The sequence below is a fragment of the Lonchura striata genome, chromosome 2 (assembly GCF_050655825.1).
Source record: "Lonchura striata isolate lonStrDom1 chromosome 2, ASM5065582v1, whole genome shotgun sequence".
Classification (NCBI taxonomy): Eukaryota; Metazoa; Chordata; class Aves; order Passeriformes; family Estrildidae; genus Lonchura; species Lonchura striata.
The window spans coordinates 61,149,743-61,174,863 of NC_140704.1; the positions used below are offsets into that span (position 1 = coordinate 61,149,743).

The 25,121-nt window shown below is 40.8% G+C and overlaps 2 protein-coding genes across 6 annotated transcripts in view; one reads left to right on the forward strand and one right to left on the reverse strand.

Moving 5' to 3' along the window:
* Positions 1-24,868, reverse strand: WRNIP1 (WRN helicase interacting protein 1). Of its 4 annotated transcripts, XM_031503725.3 has the most exons (7): positions 24,146-24,637; positions 15,410-15,601; positions 14,175-14,419; positions 7,348-7,580; positions 2,188-2,343; positions 1,259-1,338; positions 1-793 (listed from the first exon to the last, which is right to left on the reverse strand). In XM_031503725.3, the coding sequence occupies exons 1-7, from the start codon at positions 24,620-24,622 to the stop codon at positions 518-520; spliced, it is 1,659 nt and encodes a 552-aa protein (XP_031359585.3). In that variant the 5' UTR covers positions 24,623-24,637; the 3' UTR covers positions 1-517. The 4 variants fall into 4 exon arrangements, with proteins under 4 accessions (XP_031359585.3, XP_085429566.1, XP_077642142.2 ...); XM_085573440.1 differs by lacking the exon at positions 15,410-15,601; XM_077786016.2 differs by lacking the exon at positions 1,259-1,338.
* MYLK4 (myosin light chain kinase family member 4) overlaps positions 14,347-25,121 on the forward strand; it is an 80,362-nt gene continuing 69,587 nt past the window's right edge. For both annotated transcript variants that reach the window (XM_085573437.1, XM_085573438.1), the window contains exon 1: positions 14,347-14,481. In XM_085573437.1, the coding sequence (XP_085429563.1) occupies positions 14,426-14,481 (56 nt within the window). In that variant the 5' untranslated portion in view covers positions 14,347-14,425. The remainder of the gene's footprint in view (positions 14,482-25,121) is intronic.

The window sequence follows — 25,121 nt, forward strand, 5'->3', positions numbered from 1 at the left end:
CACTATTTGTAACAGCTTTATTGGTTTAGTAACTGTCGTATAAAATTGGTCTCTGAAACATTATAAGAACAAAAATTACTCAATTAATAATTGCTTACTGTAATTATATTTTGTACAGTATTTTAGGAGGGGGTACAATTTACTATTTTTTTTTTTTGAAAACAGTACCTCAAAATCTGAAATAGACACTGATTTTAAAAAGCAGCACAGTAATATTTCTTGTCTCACAGTAAGAGCCAGAAACACAAGTCTCTTGTTTTTTCTTACTTTCATTTAAACCACTGACAGCACTATATGGATAAAGCTTATTTTTGCCTTTCTACAATGCCTAACTGCAATTCTTTACAAAATACCTTCTGAACAACAGCAATAAAAGCAGAAAGGCAAAAAATATCTGGAAGGCTTGGTGGCTTAAATCTTTCAACCATGGTAGCAGCCAGCTGACACTGTAAGGAGAATTTTTATCCCAGTAGAAATGTATGAGTCATAAAATAAAAACCCATTCTGAGAACAGCAGTCATGTTTCTCGTTCCTTGAAGAAGTCTGTTCCTTTCAACTCTTCTGGTAGATAGTCCTGCTCCACAGGTTCCTTGTACATGGGGTTGTATTTGTAGCCTTTTCCATAGCCCAAGTTCTTCATGAGCCTTGTTGGTGCATTTCTCAGGTGCAGAGGAACAGGGGGCAGTGGTCCCGTGTGCATCCTCAGGCATTCCTTGACGTTGCCATATGCCCGGTACACCTCTATAGACTTTGGGGCTCTGGCAAAGTACACTACACACTGTGCTAGAATCACCTGCAAACAAGCAGAGGGAAATGTTAAATTACTTCTTTTAAGTTCTTTGGGAAAAGGTCTGCTATTCAGGTTGTTTGTACAGCATGGCTGGAATTGTGCTTTTAAACTGACCTCTGCCTGCTACTGTAATATGAATACTATTATTTAACAACATCACAGCTCCATGGTTTTCACTACTAGAAAATAATAGCTACTTTATTTATCATATAAAAAAGCAGACAGAGAAAAATTATCTATGTTCATGTATCACATTTTAACAATAAATATTCAGTAACTTTTATTTTAAACCACAGCATTAAGAACTGAACATTTAAGAGCTACAATGTTCTACTGTCAAAGAAGGGGCATGCAGAATGAACAAGTAACTCAGTTTGCACTGTCCTTGCAATCTGCTTCTTTTTATAGTTACAGATAGGTTTTACAGCTTGCAGAACTTTTAAATCAGTGAATTAATGAAGCATTTACCTCACACTCAGGCATTCCAATGAAGTGACAGCCTTGATAAGCAGCAACTGCTTGTGTTAAAGCCAGAGGATCTGCCAGTCCTACCAGATGGGATCAGATAAAAGCAGGCTAAAATCAATTTACTTTACTTAATATATATATTTTTTTAACTTTTTTTTTCTTTTTCTGTAAGGTATCCATGCACATTTTAGAGCTGCTTTCTCAGATATTGGAATTCCTGGCACAATACCACTCCATACATAAGATACACTCCCTCTATCCACAAGCTTTCCTCCTCACCAAAAAAAAAAAAAAAAAAAAAAAAAAAAAAAAAGGTCTAAGCTATGGGTATGATTTAGATGATTTAGACTGAATCTGCTGCCACACAGTGGCAGCCTAAGCAGTAACTGACCACATATGATTCTCCTACTTTTTGAAATTAATTAATAAAGAAATGGGAAATATTGCTATACAGATGCAGCTTCCCCAGGTCTCCTAACTCTTTACCCATCACATACATGCTAAAAGTGTTGCTGGATCTGCTACTTTTGATAAGTAAATAAAGATGCCTTACAGCCAACAAACCTGAGGTTTGTAGGTCAGGGTAGGTATTCATGTGCCAGACTTCTTAGAAAATCAGACATCCCTGAAATACACACTCTGTTGGCACAAGTTTACTGGTGACCTACAACCAGCAGGTTTTATAAGAATCCATATTAATACACACCAACCCTGTTCTCAAAAACATTTGTCTTTTCTGAAACAGGTAATCATCACAATGACACCTCATGTAGGTCTCTGCCTGCATGCATTTCAGTATTTTGTACCTATTCTGCATATAACTGTTTTGGGGTTGTTTGTTTTTCAAAAGCCAACTTTTAGAAACCAGAGAAGCCTGGCTCATCTTCATTCAACGTGGTATTCCAATGTGAAATACTGCAAATACTGACCTATATCTTCACTTGCAAACCTCACCAGCCTCCTTGCCACATAGAGTGGATCCTCACCGCCCTCAAGCATTCGAGCAAGCCAGTAAAGGGAGGCGTTTTCATCAGAGCCTCTCATAGACTTGTGCAGGGCAGAGATGCAGTTGTAATGTTCTTCTCCTGTTTAGGATGGGGGAGAAGCAATACACAAAGCTGTTAAGAGGAAATGAAGTGAAATGCATTTAAGGGAACAGAATATATTTTACGAGATCACATCAGTAAACATAAGCTGCTTTTTCAAGTTCTTTTTATGGATATGTGGTTACAGCATTTATTAATGTTTTCAGTGCCTCCATGGTTTCCCATGTGAATTATTCCCTAACTACATAAGCGAAACAGAGAACAGAGCAACTTCTGATGAAAAGGAAGTTGTTTTGTTTGTGTTTGTTTTTTTTTTTTTTTTTTAACATTGCTAGGCAAACAATTTGGGTTTTGTAACCTGTCTTCCCTTCAGAAGAGAAAAAGAGAAAGATAACCCCAGATTCTTCAAGCAGTTAGGAAGAAAACTCTACATAAGTAGCTTATAATTGCCAAAAAGTACAAGCACATACAAATAACCGATCATTGCTTTTGGACACACACAGAGCTCTGAGAAGACAACACAAGAATCAGACAAATCCAGTGATACAGGTTATCCCTGGACACAGTGATACCGTAGTGTTTTTAGAAAAAAAACATTTTGCATCATCTAAAACTTGAAAATAAAGTGCACTGTAAAACACAAGTTTGATATGCTGTATAGGGGTGAGAAAAAAGGAAATACCATGGATGTACAATGATGGAACATCATACAATTTGGAAAATACAGAATTGCAGTGCTTTACCCTGGCAAACCCCTAAGAAATGCTGAATTCAGCTGTGAACACCTCCACTACTACAACAACACTTGAAACGCCAGACTGCTAAGTAAAAAGTGGGAAGACTGAAAGAAATACAGGATTTTTTTTTTATGTTAAAGCTTAATATATGATTAGATTTTAACTCCAAGGAGAAACAAAGCTATTCCACAGATCTTCTAAGGCTACACTTAAAAACAGGGAGTCAGGATTATAAACACTGAATGAGAACCTTTCCTGCTTACAATTTTCCTTTGTGCAACTGGTTTTGATTCTTATGCATGTGTTTTAATCAAACTTGTAAGGGTATTTTGCTGCAATATTTTTAAACTTTCCATGTTATCTGCCTCTTTTATTTTTTCAAGTGTCTGGCATTCCTTGGCTCACAGCTAAGTATGTATTTTAAAGGCAACTGGCTGCATGAACAGCCATCTGTTAGTATTCCTCTTCTTCCTAAGGCTAAAAGGATTTACAGCCTGAGGGCCACATCAGAACACACCAGTCACTTGTAGGCCCTGAAAAATAAAAGGGCTGCCTGAGTGAGTCGGAGAACTAAAATCTTCATGGTGCTGCAGTGGCTTCTTTTGTAGCCAGCAAGATCTCCACCTCCCAGGTCCACTGCCCCCATCTCTGCTCCTGCCAGGGTGTGATTTCCCATGGGAATTCAGCACGCTGCCGGCAGCGCAGGCAGTCAGACAGCTATTTTCGCTAGGACTCCACACAAAGAGCCCTGGTATGCAGCCCTCACTCAAGCCAACACAAACAGCACGTACCATGCTCCATCATAACACTTGAGGCAGGAGCAATAACTCCAAGCAGCTGAACTCGCATCATCCTCTTGCAAGAGGCGTCTCTTGGTCTCTTAAAAAGCAAGGAAGATGGCCTTTAAATATCTCCAGAGGTTGCACTCACACAGATTTTTCTGCTGGAGGCTTTTATATGCTGTTTGGGCTACTATAAAGTGTTATATGTGGGGATACCAGCTGGAGAGGCAGAAGGAATCCAGCAGATAGGTTTGGTCTAGATATATATACCTGCAGGGAACTTCAGACTTCAGGCTTTTTATTTCCTTCCTTACAAAGTTAGTGTTGGTGACAGAGCTACAATGACAATACTTATACATCAGTATAATCACATTGCATTGTCAATTAAAGACAAAATACAGTGATGTGCATTGGAGAGAGATCTTACATTTCTGTCTAAGAATACAGTTTATAAATAGCCTGAGATACCAAAAGCACTTTTAAAAAAACTAGAACCTTTAGTAGACCTTTATTTATTAGCCTTCTTATGCTGTTAGCTGATATACAGGTTTGGGCCTTATCAATTCAGTTGAGAGACAGGCACATACCAGTTTATCTCTCTCTGCTGTATTCCAGGTGCCTTTTGAATTCAAAACTATGAAGAGTTTTTGAAATCAAAATAAATTTTGATTTAAATGCTGCTCCCACAAAGGCAAATACCTTTTTGAAACAAGATACTACACAGGAGGCTTTGTAGAAGAGATGGCTTTCTAGTGTCTGACATATACAGATACAAGAATCTTGTTAACATATGCCCAGAGTTGCTTTATATGCTCATGAGGAGTTTTCAGGCTAGTTTAAGATGCCGATTTATCTCAAGTCATATGGGTAGAAGATAGAGAAAAGGTCTTGTTCACTGACCATAGTTAACATTTGAGTTTCATAAACAATTCCTATTCACAAAGCAGTGGGGAAAACTAAAATCCGTCCCCATCTCAAATTATTTTCTATCTTAGCCAAAGGTAAACACCAAACTGCTCATTGATAAAGGAAAGAAGAAAGCCTTGGAAGTAAGACTAGACCAACAGCATAGATAAAAAGACTTCTCATTCTGATCCAGCAGAAAAAAACTGAGCCGGTGTGAGTGTGGTGATTTAACACCTGTTGGGAATCCAACTCCAAATAAGCCAGTCCCCTACCCCAGCAATGATGTGCATGATATGGAATAGCAACTTATTCCTGCCCATATGGCTCTAAGCTCGGCCCCGACAGCAAACCCAGGACAGTGAGATACCTTCTCTTTTCTCCTCCAGAGAATGTAAAGGAAAAAAACTGTGTTCCAGACTGCAGTATAAATTAACTTCAGCATAATGCATTCCCAGTTTTTACCATACATGAAATTATGTCATCTCACAGACAGTGAAATTACTGACATCTACCTTATTAAATCAGTGTTGGCAGAGTGATACAATCTGTAAAAGGAAGGGGCAATAATACAACTCTAAAAGAACTAGTCACTGCCCATCTGCTGGTAAACTTTAAGGAATTTGGTTTCTGCATCATTTTTCTAAAAGGATCAAAATTTAGCAACTGCAATTAAAAGCTAAAATATGACTAATAGTTTTTGTTTCCTTCTAACTGCAAGGGCTTCAGGCAGCTGCTGGAAGTGAAATTTTATTAAAGTTGTTTCTTTGTCCTTCCAGCTAAAATGGATAAACTATCTGCACAAAGACTTTCTTTACATGTCTGCACATAGATTAGAACAACAGCCTAACAACTGCATTATGAATGATTTCTTTCCTAGATTACTTAATGAAAATACAGAAGAGAATGCTGAACTACACATATTTGGCAAATTTTGCAGAAGGTAACAAAAAAAATGTAAGAAGTCCATATTTACACTCTGAACACTAATCAATTATTTGGTGCTTTCTACATGAACGTGCAACACATGTATGTTGCTGCTATCATGATTAGACCCTCCACTTTAAATGACGGAAGCATTTTACTTTAGAGGACTGTAGATCCCACCACCACATCTGTGATTCAAAATGTGTTAGATAAAACATGCTACCAAAAAAAAAAAAAAATTATTTATGCAGTAGCCGCCATATGAAAGTCCTTTGTATTTAAAGAGGACAAACAACTATCTCTACTATGGACAGAAGCAGTCAACCTGCAGTCAACAGTCAGTGGTCAACACTGACTATTCCACAGAAGAGAGAAATTCTGAAAAGGCACAGACTTGGGCAACCTGCTACTGTGACAATATTTGTGTCAGGCTTTCTGGCATTTATACAATCCAGAAAAATTGAGTTTTCACTGCTCTCACCACTCTGAAAATCTCTGACAAAAAACCCCACAATAAACTGCAACAAAGATTTCTGTATCAGTGAAGGGCCTGACACTCACTACCCAGACTTTGTGCAAGCCTCAAGAAGAGGCACTCTGTGCCATCTTTACCAGAGCAATAAGGTGCAGGAGGGCTGGGAGCAATGGACATAGCCAAGAGTTCTGTGTGACAGTGGCCACAAGGCGACAGCAAACACACAAGGGACCTACACGGTGCAAGAGACTCGTACCAGTGAACCAATCAGATTTTCCACTTCCTTCTAATCATGACCTCTTTCTGCCACAGACCTCATAAAATTTTTCTTCTCCCTCCCCCTGCCTGCCCTCGACTTCTCAGCTGCCATTAGATCAGTATCTGCCCAGCTGCCTTTCTCCTGACAGTGAGTCATCATTATTTCTTTGTAGCAAGAAGGCTGCAACCAACCTCAAGAAACCTCTCATCACAGGTTTTGAACAGTGGCAGTTAATGCAGCATATCAGAAACAGTGGCAAAAAAAAAAAAAAAAAAAAATCAGTTCTCCAAATGCTGCTTGGCATAATAATTTCATAGTGTTCTGCACAGCCATTCAAGTGTTGCTGAAGAACTAGCATATGCATTCAAGTGGATTCATCTAATCTGATACTGATTTTTAACCCTCTAACATAAAATGGTTTAGTGGCCAACTACTGTGATGCCTAAGATTGCCAAGTCACAAATTTAGCAAGAGTGGTTATCACACTAGGAAGCATTAAGTGCAATACAATTTATGTGGCCTGCCCTAAGTGAGCTACAGAATTCATTACCTTAAAAAGCAACTCTAAAAATAAAGCAAACTACTCAGGTTTTGACATAACATATTGCTATGGATGTGAGCACTTCCAAGACTTTCAAAGCAGTAGAAGTGCAACAGAAGATATCCACCCCTTCAAGAAAAATGTTGCCATAAAATTCTTCTGCCCCTTTCACTGAAAACTCATAGACCTTACATAACAAATAATTTCACCATGCAACTAACTGTTCTCAGGACAGCAAATAGGTCTTTCAGCTAATCTACACTTCTTGGTTGAGAAGGAATTTTCAGCTAAACTACACTGTAGAGGAAAAGTAACTTTTAGGACAAACTTCGAGCAGCTGGTACAAAAAAAGGAGAAGAAAGAGGAATTAGAGCACATTTTGAGAACACTGCATCTCAGAAATTGCATCTGTTACTCACCTGCTCGGTCATACAGGATGTGAGATCGCTGGAGCCCCTCCTTTACATGCTCTTCTGTTACCAGAATGCAATCTGCAGCACCACCTTTGGCAGTGGTGTTCAAAGGAGTGGTCCTTCCCACTGCTACTCTGGCCTGAACTGCCAACTGGAGTCCGTTCAGCCCAGTCCTGGCATCCCCATCGCAAAGATAGGCAAGTGTGTTCAGAGCTTTCTCCTCTATGTACACCGGTAATCTGCAACAGAATAACCACACACCCTTAGCCCCCATCACACTCCTCTCTGCCTCTTGTGCTGGAGATGACCTTTTAGATTTCTTGATACACAGCTGGGTTTAAGATTTGTCTTAACTCATCCTGCAGAGCCAGGGGCCCATCCTCTTCCTCCTGCTCTAATGCCTGCTAAATACAATTGCACATGAAAAATGTAGGGCAGGATCTATTTAACCCCCTATTTTTCCTCATCTCATTAAATTCAACAAAAACTAGGGTTAGGTTTTTACCACAGCCCAATTCTGATACAGCCAGCTGAACTTTACAAGGTTTTACTCAACCAGCATTTCACTGCTAGCACTTCAAATTCCTTGGTGGAAGAACAGGAAAAAGGTAGGAAGCTATCCAAATGCAGGTGAGAGAATAGAGCGAATTATAAAGTCATTACATAACATTTTGAACTACTAACAACAAGAGGTGCTATCCGTTGTTCTTTAGAAAGCAACAACTGGAAAGATTGTTTACAATGTAAAACCCACATTTTTTTGGTATTACAACTTAGTCACTGGGGTACAAAAAAAAACCTTACTCGAAAGAAGCTGCTTCCCAATACATGTCCATCACTCTTCTTGCCATCTACCGTTCTAAGTGTGCCAGAACTATACAAACGTGAAAAAGGCAAAATTCCATTGAAATCATAATCTAAATGAACAAATCACTGAGATTAGCTCAGTTGATTGAAGCATGGTGTTGATAACATCAAGGGTTTGATCCCTGTATGGGCCATTCACTTAAGAGCTGGACCTGATGATCCTTGTGGGTCCTCTCCAGCTTAGACTATTCAGTGATTCTATGAAGATGGGAAGACCTGAGAAATGCAGCAGCACGATCTCCTGAGACTAGTGAGTCCATGAAAAATCTGTGAGAACAACAGAGTGCTCAAGTTTTTTCTCTAGGTTTTTATCTGCTAGGCTGCAGTTGTCACTGCTGGGACACATCCAAACCAGTTCACCTCTGCATGGCACCCTGTTGAGGATTTAACCCTCAAACCTACTAAGTTATGTAGACAAGGTAACATCTAAGGTGCTGCCAGGCAGAGGGTGCAACTGATCTGGAGACAGTAGCTAATGGAATTAAAACATGACATTAATGACCCTAACTGAGCTACTTCTAGTAGCTGCACTGTAAATCAAGAGTGACAGGTATCAGTAAGGATTAGCACATAGAGCTTGGTGTGAGAGGCCATTTCTTATGAAGCTCTTGTGTGTCAAATAATTAAGGATTCACAACAGCCCTGCACTTCATTTACCAAAAGATGTGTTACTATTATGACCAATAGTGTAGAAAAAGGCAGTGTCAGGGTTCCCAGACAGACATGTTCACTGCTTTTCATTACTTGCCTTCTCTTCCTCCTTGCAAACCACTTTGCACTTGTCACACGAAAGAAAAAGACTGTAGGTTCTGGAAAAAATTTAGCTGTTATTATGTGAGTTCTCTCATGGCCACACATTAAAAGGAAGAACTCGTAGAGCTGCAATCTTTAATCAACCACTATAAGTGAAAGCTAACAAATGTCTTCTAGGGGCAAATCCCAGTCTGCAGAGAGTAGACAGTAGGAATCACACCCTGGCAAAAATAGATGCATCACATGCATCTTATCATGACTTTTTTCCATCTCCTTATTTCCCATGTATTTGATGAATCTAGTAAAAAAAAAATTAACACACATACAGTGGCGCTTTTGCCAGGGTGTTTCAAACACCCATCTTTGAACACAACTGCACAGGGACTTATCCAGTCAATTATCTCAAGCATCAAACTCCTTGGAAATCAGGAAGCAACATTCATCCCTAAGCACCACAGATGTGCACCAGATCTTTCATAAACATTAAATTAAAAAAGCCAGCAAGGAAAGCAAAAGCTGATTATAAAAAACCAGCACACACTACATGCAGACATCTTGTTGCTAATACCTCCTTCAACAGAAATTATCCCAAATGTACAACATGCTGAGCACACACTTCTCACACACCAGCAGGGCATACTTGACAGAAGGTTTCACCTGCAAGGACTAAGCTCTTTGCCTGCTGCTTGCAGAGAAGTACACCCTGTGCTTGAGGCCTCTTCACACTGATACCATAACTGCAGGCAGTGACTGCAAGTAGAGGCAAAGCATTGAGAGCAGTAAAAGGCAGGTACTACCTTGGAAGAAGCTAAATACAGTCTTTCCCAAAAAAGAGTTGAGGCCTCAGAGCACTTTTGCAATTTATCTCCTAATTTAAAGCTGAGTTGTATTCCTGTCTCTTGTTTCACTATAGGACTCTAACTGCTCTGTTGACTCAACATAAGCAATTTATATTACAGAAAGTGAAACAAATATTCACAAGGAAGTATGAAAAATCTGGTTACAAGCAATGGACTTGTCCATTTCCATGGTGAAATTTCACTTTTAACCTAAGAGCAATGGCAATTCCAATCCAAATAATGAATTATGTATTGGCTGACCAGTCCATGCATGCAGGAGCATGACATGCAGGATATGATAAAGAACAAGAATAAATGGAGAAAACTTCCACATACAAGCTTTTTACACAGCACATTGATGATAATCACTGATTGGAAACAACATAGTGCTTCCCTATTGCATAATCTCAGCTCCATACACACACAGTATTTAAAAATAATAAAAAGTCATACTCAGAAAAACTGAATTGAGATTTTTTTTTTCTGAATAACTAAGACCTTAAATTCCATCTTCTGATGATTTAACTTCACCAGGCAGGAGTCTAATTTCAAAATTAGGATGGCAATTATTTCAATACCTTGGCTGCCATAAACCACTTGTGTTTCACAGTTTTAAGCCCATCCTGTCTCCAGATGCTCAAGTGCCCTACTCCCTCCAGCTTACCCAACTTCTGCACCCATCAGAACCACAAGGCAGAATAACTCCTATGCTTTCTGACTTCTTTCCAAGCTCCCGATAGGCTTGCAGATGGGTAATCCCATATTTTACTCAACTTCCAAAATTAACACCTAACACCCACTGGATGCCAATGGTCAATGTTGGTACCTTGTAACCAATGATACTTGGAGACAAAAACATAAACAAGCCAAAAGGGACGTGCTGAGGTCCATCACTCACTGGGCTGAAGGTGATATACTAGCTCAAGGAATGGAAAACTACCACTACAGGATAATAAATCCTTCTTCCAGTTCCTCTTTATCGCCATACCCTCGAGACAATTTGTGCCAAGAACCAACATGAAATGTATGATGAACTACCCATTAAACCCACACAGCAACGCTGCACTTGAGCCAATGACAAGACAGTATAAGCAGTATCAGGGAGTAAATATTAGGAAGCCCAAACAAGGAGAACCTGTGTGATCAAAGATTTAAAAAATTACTGAGCAAAACATGATAAAGCACCCACTGCTTCTTTGCCATATAAATCAGTACTTTCTTACTTTCTCAGTGCAATTATTCTCACTATGTTCACTCTTTGGCAGATTCCAACACTTTTACAGGCAAACACAGTTCTTCAACTGAACTACTGCAGTGTGGTATACACTGCTCACTGCCTTACAGCATTTTCTTCCAGTATTGCCTCTCACCTCAGCAACTCATTTCCTGCAAGGAAATTGAATGGATATTCCAATAAAGGAATAATTTTCAAGAAAGTATTGAGCACTGAAGATCCAAAGGAATTTCACCTTCAGTGTTGTGATTTACGAACCAGTGAATTCAAAACACGCCAGAACTTGTAATACAGCCAGTAACAAGCTGAACTGCATGATATCTGGGCTTGCCAACAGGAACCTGGGGCTCCTTCCATTTCCCTCAGCTGTGTGCCTTCTGTGCTATCTAGCTTCAAACACATTAATCAACCATCCAGTTTACTATCTGACTTCATTTAGAGATACCATTCAGAGGGCAGCACTTGAATGACAAAAATAAAAAGCCAACAGAAGAATTTGGTTCCTTCCACCACTGACACAGCACTACTGTAATGTATCAGTGCACACCTGGAACTGCTTGTGCTATTACTGACACTGTAAAAATTGCAGAAAGCACAATAAAAAACATCTTTAGTATTGACTTCTTACTTCTCTTCATTGTGATTATGTTTCTTCCTTTCCTATTTCTCCATCTTTCAGCTTCATTTACTGAAGACTTCAGAGGCACTTAGATGGCAGTAATGCTGATGAAAATACAACAAAAAGCACATATTATCCTAAAGAAATCCAGTAATTAACATAAAAACTGTCAAGGAACCTCTGTGAACCATAATGACACAACAAATAGAAAGATATCCAAGAAATAACACCCACTGCTAGTTGCTCCAGCTTTAGAGTAAGAAAAGGCCATGGTGGAGTGAAAGAGAATCCAGGTGATCTAACCTTATCAGAAACCTGCAGCAGTAGTGGAAGCAAGATAAGAAAAATCCACAAATAAAATCTAAGGTAACAGTTTTGGGTAGAGCACACATTCCTTGTGGAGTGCAGATGATGAAATCTATTGAATCACTTGGGGATGGCTGCATTCTTGCCAAGCACAGAAAATGCCTGTAAAGTCTAAGGAAGATTCACCCTCACCTTATTCATCAGGGTAATAGGAGAGACCACAAAGAATCATCTTCTAATTCAAAATCTCTTTTAGGTAAGCCATCCTGTCAAGTGATGTGATACTAAAACCATGTGATTAACTGAGGCCAAGTAGCACATATTACACTGCTTTAGCTTGGAAAGGGAGACTCACATGGGAAATGAAACCCAAAATTCAATGTACACATCTCTTGTGCCTTCCTGCTAGATCTCTACAGCATTTTCAAAGCCCCACCATTTGGGGCTTACAGCTCCTTTTCTCACTCTGGAATAAAGGTGAGCACCACCACCATTAACAACCAAATCAATTGTAATTGGTGATTTCCATTTTTCTTTAGGACAGCATGAACAGTTACCTGCCTGCATCTAATGACAGTTCTGTTCCATAGAGGCAAGCAAGTAAAAAATTGAGACAGTTGCTCCTGTAGAGCAGTGGAGAGAAAATGAAGCAGCAGAAATAGAATGGACACTGAAGCAAGAAGCAGGAATCAATGAGGAATCCAAACCAGAACCACAGGAGGGTGGATGGCTTATAAAAATCTGAATTTATCAGCAACAGAATGTAGGAACTGTGGCCCAGCACCAGATTACAAAATGAAAGATATGAAAGACATGACACACAACTGCAACAAAATCTCCTCAGTTCAAACCTCCATTTTTATTTTTAAAGGCTTGGCTCCCATAACTGCCTTTGGAGTGTGGCCCTCTCTTCCCATGGGGAGAAACTGTGTTAGTCTGACAGTCCGCCTGCCAGACTTCTTTCAGTTTGATGAAGAACTGCGCTGTTTAAATCATCCATAGCTATCGTTACAGGTTACAGACATGGAGAGTCCAGCGAAACCCAAACCCAAACAACTGCAGCTGAAACTATGCCTTGTACTTTAATCCTGTACAGAAAGGAAAGACTCTGAACCCCAGTCAGGGTGTAGCCACAATCACAGCTGTGCCGCTGCATTAATGCTGACATGCAGCACTGCCTTCTCTTCTAAAATTCACATTACTACAACACATAAAAATGACAAATGAGTAAACCGTCAGGCAGGGTAACCTAAAAATAAAAAAGTAATACCTTTCCTTACCTGTCCTGACCTCAGCATTCAGGCTGGCAATTCTTTGTGCTTACATTCTGTGGTACAGTTCAAGTGGATTCCCTCTCATTTATTTCATACAGTCTGTCAATCACCACCATACCAATGCACTGTAAATTACTAGGAGCGCAGCCAAGAACCAGCACGAAGGAAGTGTAATAGCTTGCATGTGAGTACAACAGTACCATGCATTACTCTTACTTGCCAGCCTCCTGTTTCAGAAGGCAGATAACATCTCTTGTAGACAAATCTGGATGTTGTTTTTTTCCAAAACTTTCTCAAGTGTTTAATATGCATTTATCTGTCATCAAGAAGCAGAGAAAAACAAAGTCTCTCTTAAAACAATCTATTAGCATCTCACAGCAACAGCCTTCTCTTGTCACTGGTTATCCTAAAACACAGCAGAGGACTTATCCTGAAACTAAAGAACAGAAGCACCATCATCCTCCCTAATCTTATTTTAAAAAAATTATTGGAAAACAACAAACTCCTGGCAGGCACTTCTAAATTAAGAAGGAATATCCCATCCAGCACCTAATGGTAACATGATGCTTTTACAATCAGTAGCAAGAAGTAACACACATTAGGACATGACAAAGACCCAGATACAGGCTTCTACAGCAAATCCTCTGTGGCAGAACAGATTTAAATATCCTGAGAGGGTGAGTCAGGAGTTACGGATCCAAGTATAAAATTCTCTCCTAATCCAGACGGTAAGATTATGTTTTGGATGGAGAGAGCCAATGCTTTGAATTCTCTCTCTCCTGTCACCCCCGCCCCTGCCATATGCTGCCACTTCTTTTCTTTACTATCAGAAGTGGCTAGGGTTTCTCTTCCCACCCCCCAACTGCTTCATTCTCTCCCTGGCACGCAGTCAGCTCCTCGGGCTGTGCACGTTAACACCCTGCAGCCCATAAAGTACTCACTCCGAGCTCTTGCTGCCGCTGTCAGTCGCAGGGGTGCTGTGCTGGTCACCCTGGCCCAATACTTGGAGCCCTAAGAACCTGACAGCCCTCATCAGAATTGCCTCCATCGCTTCAGCCGAGAGCTTCTCCAGGACAATCACCCGGCACCGGCTCAGCAGCGCGGCGTTGACTTGGAAGGAAGGGTTTTCTGTGGTCGCTCCTATCAGAGTCACCGTCCCACACTCGACGTGAGGAAGGAAAGTGTCCTGAGCATGGGAGGGAAGCAGAAAAAGCTGATCTCAATCAATGACAACCTGAAACATCCCATGTGAGTAGGCTACTTTTTTTTTTTTGTGTCTTGTGAGACTTTAGGTACCCTGTTGATATGATAAATAACCACACTGGCAGGGCAGTTCATCTGCATACATATAGAAATGATTTAATTTCATGCACCCAACACCTTAATATTAAATGACTGCAAAAGGAATAGGGTAAAGAAATCTGCAAATTTTGTGTTTGTGTGACTTTGGTTTATTGCATGGCAATACAAGAAATCATGAAACTGCCTTATCAAGTATAACAGCGAGGCTACTCCTAAATACACTTTGAATCAAACTTTAGGGCTACAATTCCCTGCCTAATTCTGTACTCAGAAAACTACAGGAAGATTACAGAATAGTTCAATTTAAATACAGTAGTATTTCTGTAGTATGGAATTCAAGCTTTCCATGGCACAACTGAAAAAAATCTTATACCTAGGAATGGAAAAAGAAAAAAAGCCCAAGTGATGGCTGCAGTGTCATCCTGAAGTACCATGCCATGACTTATTTCTTCTCACACAGAAGAGAGGACAACATTAAAATAACCACCTTTGGCACATTCACATTCTAGACCTTTGTAAAGGTAATACAGAATGTTACCCCCCAGATGGAGGCTGAAATGAAGATATATGCAGCAAGCATTACTAACATGACTTTGCAAAAATAAAGTCTCATAAAAATATCATATAAAGACTGGCACATAAGTCAACTATAAGTATAATTCAGTCTTTTGTTTAAAGCCTTGAATCACAGTAATTAAATGCTGGTTGGAAGTTAGCTAAGGAATTTAATTTTTACGTTTCTCCCAAATTCATCTACTAAAAGTATTAACATTGAAATTAAAAGCCCAGAGGAATGTATCACCTTAAGGCAAAGTGGGAGATTTTACAGAAGTGCTGACAAAGGCTCTTTTAAAAAAGCAGCGTAGTACAATACCTGCTGAGATTTATTAAAACGATGGATCTCATCAATAAAGAGGATAGTTTTTCTCTTGAAGAGCCTTTTTTCATTCTGGGCTTGGCTGATGACATCTCGAACATCATTTGTCTTGGCACTTGTGGCTGACAGTGTCACAAACCTCATGCCATTCTTTTTGCTGCTGTTGGCTATGATGTGTGCCAGTGTAGTCTGAAACAGCAATAGGAGAAAGCTTTGTAAAAATCAATTCAGACACAAAGTACCAATTTGAAAGAAATATGTAAAGAACAAAGGTATATTTTGGACATAGGGACAGTGTTGACAGTTTAGAGAGTTAAGGCATTTTAGCTCACGTTATTCTAGGGCACAGAAGACTTAAAAACTTCCTGCTAGAGGTAGCTGCCAATTCCTCTGCTGCATTTCCAATGCCTGCACTTTTACGTACCAGACCCAGTGAGCCTCAGCACTGAAAAGGACAGCACTGACAGCTGTCTTCTTTGTCACGGAAGAAGAACTCTCTGCCAAATACATTTCTGTCACAGAAGACGGGCTGACTGCAATTCCCTGTGCAGTTATTTTGTGGAGCACGTTAATGGATAAAGAGCTGGACTACCCCAAGACACCTGCCTAGTCCTTATGAACAACCTCTTCAACTTTATTTATAGTTTCACTTAGCCTACCAAACCACAGACACAACCTCCACCAAACTCCTAGGTAGATTTACTACACTGGAACATATCACAGACATGATTTTGAGACTTTCCTTCACAGCCCTTAGTAAACACAGGTATATGCCCCAAAGAGAATGTATCTCTATTTGAAAGTACTGCCAGGGAAAACGGGTGATTCTTCCTTCAAGCTCACTGTTTTATTAGAGAAGGATCCAAAGGAGACCGAAGACAGGAGAGCCTCAGCAGATGAGGACTGGGACAGGTGCCAACAAAACCACCTCAGAAGATATTCTAAGTGCTGAGGTTAAAGCAGCAGGTGGTGTCAACCTGATCCTCTTGCAGGGAGGCTGCAGAAACCAGCACCTACCACTTGGCTACCAACGGTGTTGCAGTACCCAGCTCTGTCCATTTAATGGATCTCCTTGTCCCTGAAAAACTGCAACCAGCCCAAGTTAGAAAATGGGAGGCTAAGGAGAAGGATATACTGTTGTTTATTCTTGCTTTACTTTTAGTAAGGGCTTCCTGATTGCCTTCAGAAGTGGTGTCATTTCAGGTCCTGATACAAGATTCACATCCCATGTCTGATTCTTCCTCTCTTCCTGGAGCTCCATCAACCAGCCCATCCCCAACTTGTATCATTGCAAAGGACAAGACTGGAAAGACACTTGGAAAGTGTTTGCAGCAAAGCTGACAGATATTAGAAAGATCTGAGAAAATAAACAAATAAGCAAATTCCACCCCTACTCCACCAAAACCAAAAGAAAACTATCTTTGAAACTGAGCTACCAAGTTAAAACCAATATTCATGTTTCCTTACAAAAGGGTCTTGATTCAGAATGTAACTTCAGAGGATATATCCATGCCATAAAAATCTCTGAAAGCACAGAAACACCAATACATCAAATTTGGGGATGAAAAAGGAAAATGTACCTCTTCCTTCTCTAAAAGTGGCAGTGGTGAGAGAACAAAGAAAAAAAGTAAAGCAGCCACTCTTCTTGTAGCTTCACTTGGACATTGTAACCTGGCCATCACTCATAGGGTTTTGTTATTTACAAAAAAAGCAGTAAGGACTTTGTTTTAAACACATGCACAGGAGTCTGTATTTCCAACTCTAATTTAGGGAAAAAAGTTCAAAGAGATTTGTTTGAAAGTTACCATTAGACCAAGAATCAACTTGAAATCTGCTGCATGGATCTCAGCCAGTAGATACCTCTCCCCAGTGCCAACTTGTGGGTCACCAAAGGTTGCAATAAGAATAACATACATTGCCTTTCAAATGCAATGCTTGACAAGGACAGGCATGTTCACAGCCTCTTCCTTCTGTTCTGCACAATCAATCATTCAGCAAGTCAAACTGCCTATCACAGATGTAAAACTTTCCCTGGTTCTCTGAAAGACTTCCCTTGAGTTCAATTTTTTTTATATTGCTTTTTGTACTACCATCTCAAGCTACAGTTTTCTCCCTCTTTGTTACTTCAGGGTACAAACTAAAGAAACACATAACCTAGTGGAGAATTCACATAAGCAAAGAAACTTAAGTATGAAGGCACTAGCACAGAACAACTAACTCATATGCTAGTTTCCCTCATGGGCAATGTATTTAAGAGACAAGAAGAATATTAGAAACCTGATATGCAATAAAGCAGAAAAAAACACACTGATTATCCTTCATCATCTAAAATAAATTTTGAAGTTTTATTCTTACAGCGGAAAACAAATCTATTAAAATAGTGACAGTGATGTTGCAATTTACTGTAAGTACCCCTAAATCAGAATCTGCGTTAACAGGCAGAAAAAGGAAATCCAAACAAGTTGATAATGTGCTCCTTTTATAATACAGGTGTTTCTTATTTAGTTCATGTTTTTTTTCTTTATGTGTAGGAGCAGGAATATTATTTCCCACAAATTAAGAATAGAAGTGATCCAGTGCTCCTGCAAACTAACCTTTTGCTAACTTCACTAAAAAGAACATCATTACAAAGCTCACAGTGTAATATCCTCGCCCCTTCCAGAAACCATTCTTAGTTCTCTTCTACTATGATGCTAAACTCTGCAAACTTGTACCTATTATCTCAACTTTTATGCTGAATACTGTGAGATCTTACTGATCTACATGTTTAGACAAACTACAGCAGTGACATCATAAAAAGCTGATCTGAAACAGACATATATTCACCAAGAAACTTCTGAACCATTATTCATCAATGAATAACACTTAACTTCCACCTTTGGTCATTTATTTCCAGACGCATTACACACAGAACAAACACTTAACTACTGAAACTCTCCTTCACCATCCTGTACCTATTGCTTTGTGTCAGCCCAAATGAGAATATCCTTTCCCAGTGGCTGAAAAGATCTCAGATATACAAACAGCCAGCAACCAACCAAACAAAAAAAACCAACCCCAAACAAACAAGCTCGCTCACAACAACTATGCTACCTGTTTTTCTAGGCTTTGATACAAGTTATGGAAAAAACAAAAGCAACCCACAAAACATGCTTGGCTCCACACACCTCGCACTGTGAGAGTAGAAAAGTCAATCAGATTTGTTGTTTGGTAAGCTGGGTGTTTGTACTAGGAGATAAGAATTTTCTGTATACCCAGAAGTTTCCCTGACTGGGCAACACTCTTTAAGCATGATCTTTAAGCAACTCTCCTCTCTGCACTGCCATTAGTCAATGCTCCCTCACATCCACAGCTGGAAGAAAACAGTAAAAAGCTCATACAAGTTAAGCCAGTCTTACTGATGTTGATGTTCAAGGACCACCTGCTCAGAAGTAAAGGTGGTCTTTTTGATTTTTGCAGCCCTGTACCAAGCCATTAAACCATGCTCATCACATTAACTCACCAAAGCTCCTGACAAGAATGAAGAGTGGTACTGCCTAGCTCACTTCAGGAAGTGGAACTGGAAAAAACTGGGAAGGGGTTAGAACACAGGGTTAGATTATATCAAGAACACCGTGAAGCCTAAGGTCCTTCATGGTTCTCCCAGGAAGTCTGGAAGTCTGTGTGCTCTGCCAGGCCCCATTTTAGGTGACCAAAGCAGATCTGGCACAGACTGGTACAAGTGCAGCGCATTATGGATTAATCCTGAGCAGGGATAATCTAGTTGGCATCTAGGTTTCCCCAACAAGTGACTTTGCTGGTTTGTTCCAGAGCAAACCACAATGTGAATTACGCTTGTGGCAGGGATGACACAAACATGACTGATAAGTCTAGTGCAAAACACAACAGGCAAGTTACACCTACAGACTTGTAGGGTCTAAGCTCTGTTATCAGAGTGCTGAACTAACACCCAGATTTTCTTTGCTCCTGTTTGACCATGACTTTCTGGCTATTTTTTGCTCTTCCTTTATTCTTGCCAGGATTTCTAAATCTTTGTTTACATGGTGTTGCCATCAATGGCCTCCCTTCACCATCAACCCTCCCTTTGCTGGCAGCAGGGCTGTATTGTGGCTGCCAAGCAATCAGGAAAGGCTGTGCTCTGTTTCACTGCCTTGAGGGAGACACCAACAGCATCCCTGGATGCCGCGCAGGGCAGCAGTTCTCTGGGATGTAGCTCTGTGGATGTTCTCTGTACCACACTGCGTCACAGGAGATAAGCCAGGCCGTGTCTAAAGGAAATTGGCAGCACAGCAGGTGAACATGGCCTGGGGACACTGTCTATACAGATAAACACAATCAAAAGTAGCAGCAGTTGGCATTTATATAAGGGCAGATGCTATTCTTACCCATCTTGTTTGGTTCCTCAAACCCCAAATAGCCCACTGAGATACTACTGGAGGAGTAAGTGTCACTGAACAAGAGACACAGCATGTGCTTTACAGCACTTCCAGAATCCAAACCCAACCAAGCATAAACAGATGCAAGGTCATTGCATAATGTTTGTTGAAATGGAGCCGCATCTCCATTTGCTGTATTCCCGACCTGGGTACTTACATTCCAACTGCTTTATGGATACAATTGTATCTTCTCTTCCAGCGTGCTCTCCCTAGAGAGCCACTCCAAGTTATTCCTAATTTAGACTGCCATAACCAAAACCAAGCACACTGCATTACAACACTGCTCCCAGGCAACTGCAAAGACAAACCCATTTTTCAGAGCTGTCCTGGACTTTTGAGTTTACACTTCTGTAAAAGACATGATGCATTTGCAGTTTAAAGTTTCATGCTAATCAATTTAGAGAACTCATTACTTCAAATGGTCCAAATCAGGGCCCAAGCTGTATGAGTAAAGGAAGATGAAATACACTCAAGCAATCAACCTGTTAGGTAACCACTTGAATTAGCAAAACAGGAAGCACTGGGAAGTGTTAATAAATACATGGGCACCAATATAGGTGTTGGACTCTCTACTTGTGTTTCAAGAAGTCATTTATTGAATGCAAACAAAGAAAAGAAATATAAGGGAGTTCTAGAAATAAAATATAATGTCAGAGAAGATTTGATAGAAACTTCAAAGACCACTTACTGGGTTTTTTGCATATTTTATCTTATTACTAGAGTGCACACATGAATCTGAAAAAATCATGCAAGAATGCTCTTTGTCTTATCTTCTATAAAGAGTAGGTTCATGCCACTTGGTACCTATTTTTTTCTTGTTACGCAGCAGTCATAAGAGGGAATGTTTACAGTATTTAAATACAGAATGTTCAGGTTTATAAGGCTTAAACTTCATCTGTGGCAGCAAAATTATTCGGTGCTCAAGTTACGTTGTATCCCCCTGCTAACTCTTTACTAAAATTGGTGCCCCAATGGCAGACATGCAAAAATCTAAATCCCTGTATTAAGGTGCCATAAATCACAGCACAGCTTACTCACATTACACTCGGATTTATAGAGGCCTTTAAAAATTTGCATAGTCAGTATGAACAAGCTAACTGTTCCTAAGTTAATAACCACGGCATCTCTTTGAAGCAGTGTTTCTTCTGGCCTGAGTCTGGTCAGCTTCTTAAATGAAGGAAACTAGGTCTTGTGTTCAAGACTTCTGAGGGACAAAAGTGCAAACAAAAAGTCAAAGTCTTTTAACACAGAGCACTTTGGCTTCCTATGTAATTAGGATGACAGATTCAAGGTACAAAGATCATGTTCCCTTAAAGTAAGAGGATGGAAACTCAAAAGAAAATAGGATCACAAAGGAAATACCCACATTTTTTCTTTTCAATTTTGAGGATGTTTCCTTGAATATTCAAGTGCAACTAAGGACAAAATTGACTTGGGCAGAGCAGTTACATAGCACACGTGTTTTTACACCAATACCTAGCTTTATTGTTCTCATGATAAAAATTCTCCAAAAGTACTCCTGACCTACAATATGAAATATTACATTTATAGCACTTTAAAAGGCAAGATTATTTTCTTCTTGCTTAGAAAAAGTCTGTTAAACTACAATTCTTCATAAAGGTCCAGACTAAAAAATATATAAATTGATTTGAAATTTGGCCCTGATGATTTATTCCATGTTCAGTTTTTTTTTTTTTAACTTAGTCCTGCTCTACCCTTTTCAAAAGTATCAGTTAGCATGGCATTTGGCTGTAGAAATGGAAGAAGGCATAGATGGGCTGCAATAACCAGATTCCATGGGTAGCAAGAGCCTGAAGAGGTTTAAGAAATGTATGACCACCTTACACAGCACTTCTGAATTTAGACCAACATATCTAATTATGCTGCTATTTTAGCTCTTTGATGGGCAGAGCTTAGCATATGGCCTTGTTACATATGAGACTATACAGCACACATTTATTTCTTAGTGTTTTTCCTGCTGAAAAGCACTGTACTTAATGGAAGAAGTTTTTGCTGATCAGTCCAACCAGGTCCTGAGGCAGTGAGAATACTTATCCTCCACAGGATCTTTCAAGTTTTCAAGCCTTAAGCTGCTTTCTCATGAAATGTTTCCTCAGACACATTATATACATACAACTCAAATAGCAAGTGATCGAGATAGGCAGGCAAGAACTCATCTCCTTTTCCATCTTCAGGCAGACTACTTTGCTTGCATGTTAAAGCTGTTAGGAGAGGAATTTTACAAGGACATACCCATGAAAAAAATAGAAGTTTCAGATATTTAACTCAGACAGACAATATGATTTAAGGAGAAGAAGGCCTGAGATCTAGCACCCTCCTAGAAAGGCAAAGTTCAACTTTTTGCAGAAGGAATTTCTGGTTCAGCCAATAATGGATATTTCATCAGGAGCTAGCTGAAAGCACATACACTCAAAACTCTGCTGAGAAGGAAAAACCTAGAAAGCAGACAAGTTACCCAATAGTATAAGTACTCAGTGAACAAAAATATAACAGATGAGTTGTGGAATTGTTCTTTAATGGGTCAAAAGGCACAGAAATTATGCAAGTCAGACAACTGAGGAGCAACAGAATTTTAGCTCTGTGAAAAGCAAGCTTACTAAATACAATTATGCGTAAAGCATATGGGTGAGGAGGATGCGTCATATGAAAGGAGAATTAAAGCTATGACATTACAGGGATAAAACAGATCGCCCATTACTCAAAGACACTTTCAGAAGGTTTCAAAGCCACCTAAAGAAGACCTGGAACACAACTGTTAAACTGTCACAAGCTCATGAAGAAGCACTTCCATGGTCAAAGCCAGGTGCATTCATTGGATCACAATCCAAAGGCCACTGAAGCCAGTGCCAGTTTGCAGGGACTACTCTGCAGCCTTTGCTTTGCTACCACTGCACTTTTACAGTTTTTTTTTTTTCCTAAGCAAAGAGGGCTTCAAGAAAGAGCAAGCACATGCTGTTGACAGAAATAACAAGAAACAAAAGGCAGGAAACCACAAAAATATAGAAGCAAGCCCCTGAATGTGTTACGCATTCAGAAAGGAGAATTCCTATTTATCAAAGAACTGAATTCCACTTTTCTCTCTGGCCATCTTACTTCAGTCAATCCATCTCCCCTTTAATCAGGTTTCAAAAACAGCCCTTCTTTCTGAGCTCTTACTTTCTGCTATTACTTTGTTGTTTTAAAGCGGCAATTACCGAAGTTGGTTATTTTGAGGTGTATGTTATCTAGCCTAAAAAACTTGCTGTATCATTGCTAATACTAGTAATTTAATTCTAACACCTGCTCCTTATTTACTGTGATTGACTAGCATTATTATTCAAATACCACATAGCAGGTCTCTTTTATTTTCAATTAAGTATGTTGATAAGAGCAAGCTGCTGCTCTGTCCTTAACTTCTCTGCTAAGCATGAATTACTTCCCCTATCCCAGCTTTCTCAAATATACTCTCACACAGCCAACACACCAAATTATATAAATATATGATACATGAAACTAAATGCTGTGAACACACTAGACTGACTGAGAAAACTGCATTGTTTGCCCTGCCACACCACAAATCTGAAATACATGGAACAGGACAATATTAAGGCGAGATCTTAAAAGACTGCTCAAGCATAACTGAAGCATTCCTTTGGACCTTCCCTCACAACAACTGTGGATCCTGTGCTAGAGGGTCTTTGGGGATTCACGATGGCCCCTGGTATGTTAAGGAGGCAGAACACAAAGATGCAGTGGTCAGATCCCACAAAGACCCACCAGCCTAAAAGTGGTTGAAGGTGGATGAGTGCCTAGCCCTAAGACTACCTGCCTTCCACACCAGTGCTGCCTTCTCTAAGGGGCAAGAATTTGCAGGCTAAAACAAACCTAGTACTCACAAATTGTTCTGTATCAATCTGCTGGTTTCTTCTATTTAGAGATTCCGTGTTGCTGTTTTTCAGCTTCTCAGCCATTAACTAAAGCGCGGCTTGTGTTTTAGGTACGGACTTAGGAGTCACAAAATCTGAATTACCTGAAAGCAAGAGAGTCTTTGTGTAACCTAAGTTCAAATTGCATGGAGCGGGGCTGATGGGGACGGACCAATTTTATTTTATTCATGAGGCAGGTTGTGTTTTTTGTACTCTTAAGTGAAAACTAGTGGACATCAGCCAACATAAGGAACCAAGAAGAGAAAAGGGCGAAGAAAGCAGCGAGTCCGACAATTAACAGCGGCCTCACGAGCCACGTGAAGCAGCGCCGGCCCGACCCCGCCGCGGGCAGCGGGGCTGGCCGCACTCACCTTCCCGCAGCCCGGCGGCCCCCAGAGGATGAGGGAGGGGATCTCGTGGGCCTCCAGCAGGGACCGCAGCAGCGTCTGCGCCCCCAGCACCCGCTCCTGCCCCACGTAGCTGCCCAGCGTGTCCGGCCGCAGCCGCTCGGCCAGGGGCTTCCCCTGCAGCTTCTGCGCCAGGCTGTCCCCGCTCGGCGCGGCGGCCTCGTCCCGCCCCGCGCCGCTCCGCCCGCCGCCGCGGCCCTTGCGGAACAGGGAGAAGACGGGGGACGCGGCGGCCGGGCGGGCCTCCTCCGGCTGCCCCTCGGCCTGCCCGCCCGGCGGGGCGGCGGCGAGGCGCGGCCGCTTGCTGGGGGGCTCGGCCTCGGCGCCGCCGGCCTGCAAGCAGCGGTCCAGGTGCGGGTTGATGTCGGCGCCCGGCAGCTCCCGCAGGCACACGGGGCACTGCACCGGCCGCTCCTCCTCGGCGCCCTCCGCCGGCTCCATGCGCTCCCGCGGCGCGGCAGGAAGCGGAGCCGCCCGCAGCCCTTCGGGAGCTGTAGTCCGCCCGGGCTTTCCTGCCCGCGGGGCTGAGCGACATCGCCGCCGCCTCTGCGCTCCGAGTCCACCTGGTCTTTCGTTGAAATACGTGAAAACGTCATTCTCTGTGGAAAAACCATCAATAAATTATTACTTTAAAAAAAAAAATGAGATTCAAACCCGAACTTGTGTTATGCAGAATGAAGGGCAGGTTGTATTTCGAAGATGGGCACAGTAAAGAGGTACCATTCGCATCCTAATTTACGACCCGAACTTGACCCATTGGTAATTCCTTCCACATTACATCTTGTTTTCTTTCTTAAAGTATATGTTTAGGTTTAATTATACACCGTGACATAATAGTTCCCAGCTTGTAAAATTCAGGTCAGTCTAATGTCAGCCGTATTAGGAGGTAAACAAGTCTGGCTACTGCCTAACAGTACCCCCAGGCTTAAAATTTGAAAAT

What these genes read in the sequence shown, in the direction of transcription:
- WRNIP1 (XM_031503725.3), bottom strand. Translation starts at nt 24,622, where the DNA reads ATGGAGCCGGCGGAGGGCGCCGAGGAGGAGCGGCCGGTGCAGTGCCCC. An exon ending in GTTTTAATAAATCTCAGCAG is followed by an intron (nt 14,420 to 15,409) that starts GTATTGTACTAC and finishes TCCCATGCTCAG; the next exon opens with GACACTTTCCTTCCTCACGT. An exon ending in TTGGAATGCCTGAGTGTGAG is followed by an intron (nt 794 to 1,258) that starts GTAAATGCTTCA and finishes GCTTGTTTGCAG; the next exon opens with GTGATTCTAGCACAGTGTGT.